The following is a 547-nucleotide window of genomic DNA, read 5'->3' on the forward strand; positions in this document are numbered from 1 at the left end:
CCCTGATGCCCAAAGAAGGGAAGAAACCGAGCCAGGAGGCCCGGAAGGCACCAGTAGCCACCGCCGCCAGGGCAGCCCGTCGGCTGGACCTGGAGGAGGACTCCGACTCGGAGGAGGAGGACGAAGATGTCCAGGGCTCCAGGCCGCCCTCTCGTCGGCGAGGAGCGGGAGGAACCGCACGCAGTCATCGTGGGGAAGCAGAGGCACTGCGGGAGCTGCTGGCTGGTAAGCTGGAGGCTAAGTTCAACGGAGACCCGGAGCAGCTTCCCTTCTTCCTCGCGCAGGTGGCGGGACACATGCGGGCGAGAGGGGACTACTTCCCGGATGAAGCCGAGAAGGTGAGATGTGTGGCCGGCCGACTGGAGGGCCAAGCGGCTCAGTGGTTGGTGCAGCTGTATGATTGTGGGGCTCCTGAGCTGCGGTCCCTGGATGCCTTCATGACGGCTCTTCGTGCAAGGTTCGAGGACCCATTCCGCGTGGATCGGGCGAAAGCCAAGTTCGCCACCTTGCAGCAGGGAAGCAGATCGGTGGCCGAGTACGTGATGGA

At 64.5% G+C, this 547-nt stretch overlaps 1 protein-coding gene across 1 annotated transcript in view; it reads right to left on the reverse strand.

The window, feature by feature from the left end:
- The window catches only part of LOC121920327, a 22,974-nt gene that overhangs the window by 21,664 nt on the left and 763 nt on the right, over positions 1 to 547 (reverse strand). Inside the window, exon 3 of the mRNA XM_042447461.1 lies at positions 52 to 505. Coding sequence (XP_042303395.1) covers positions 52 to 505 — 454 coding nt within the window. The remainder of the gene's footprint in view (positions 1 to 51; positions 506 to 547) is intronic.

Source organism: Sceloporus undulatus, chromosome 2, assembly GCF_019175285.1.
Source record: "Sceloporus undulatus isolate JIND9_A2432 ecotype Alabama chromosome 2, SceUnd_v1.1, whole genome shotgun sequence".
Classification (NCBI taxonomy): domain Eukaryota; kingdom Metazoa; phylum Chordata; class Lepidosauria; order Squamata; family Phrynosomatidae; genus Sceloporus; species Sceloporus undulatus.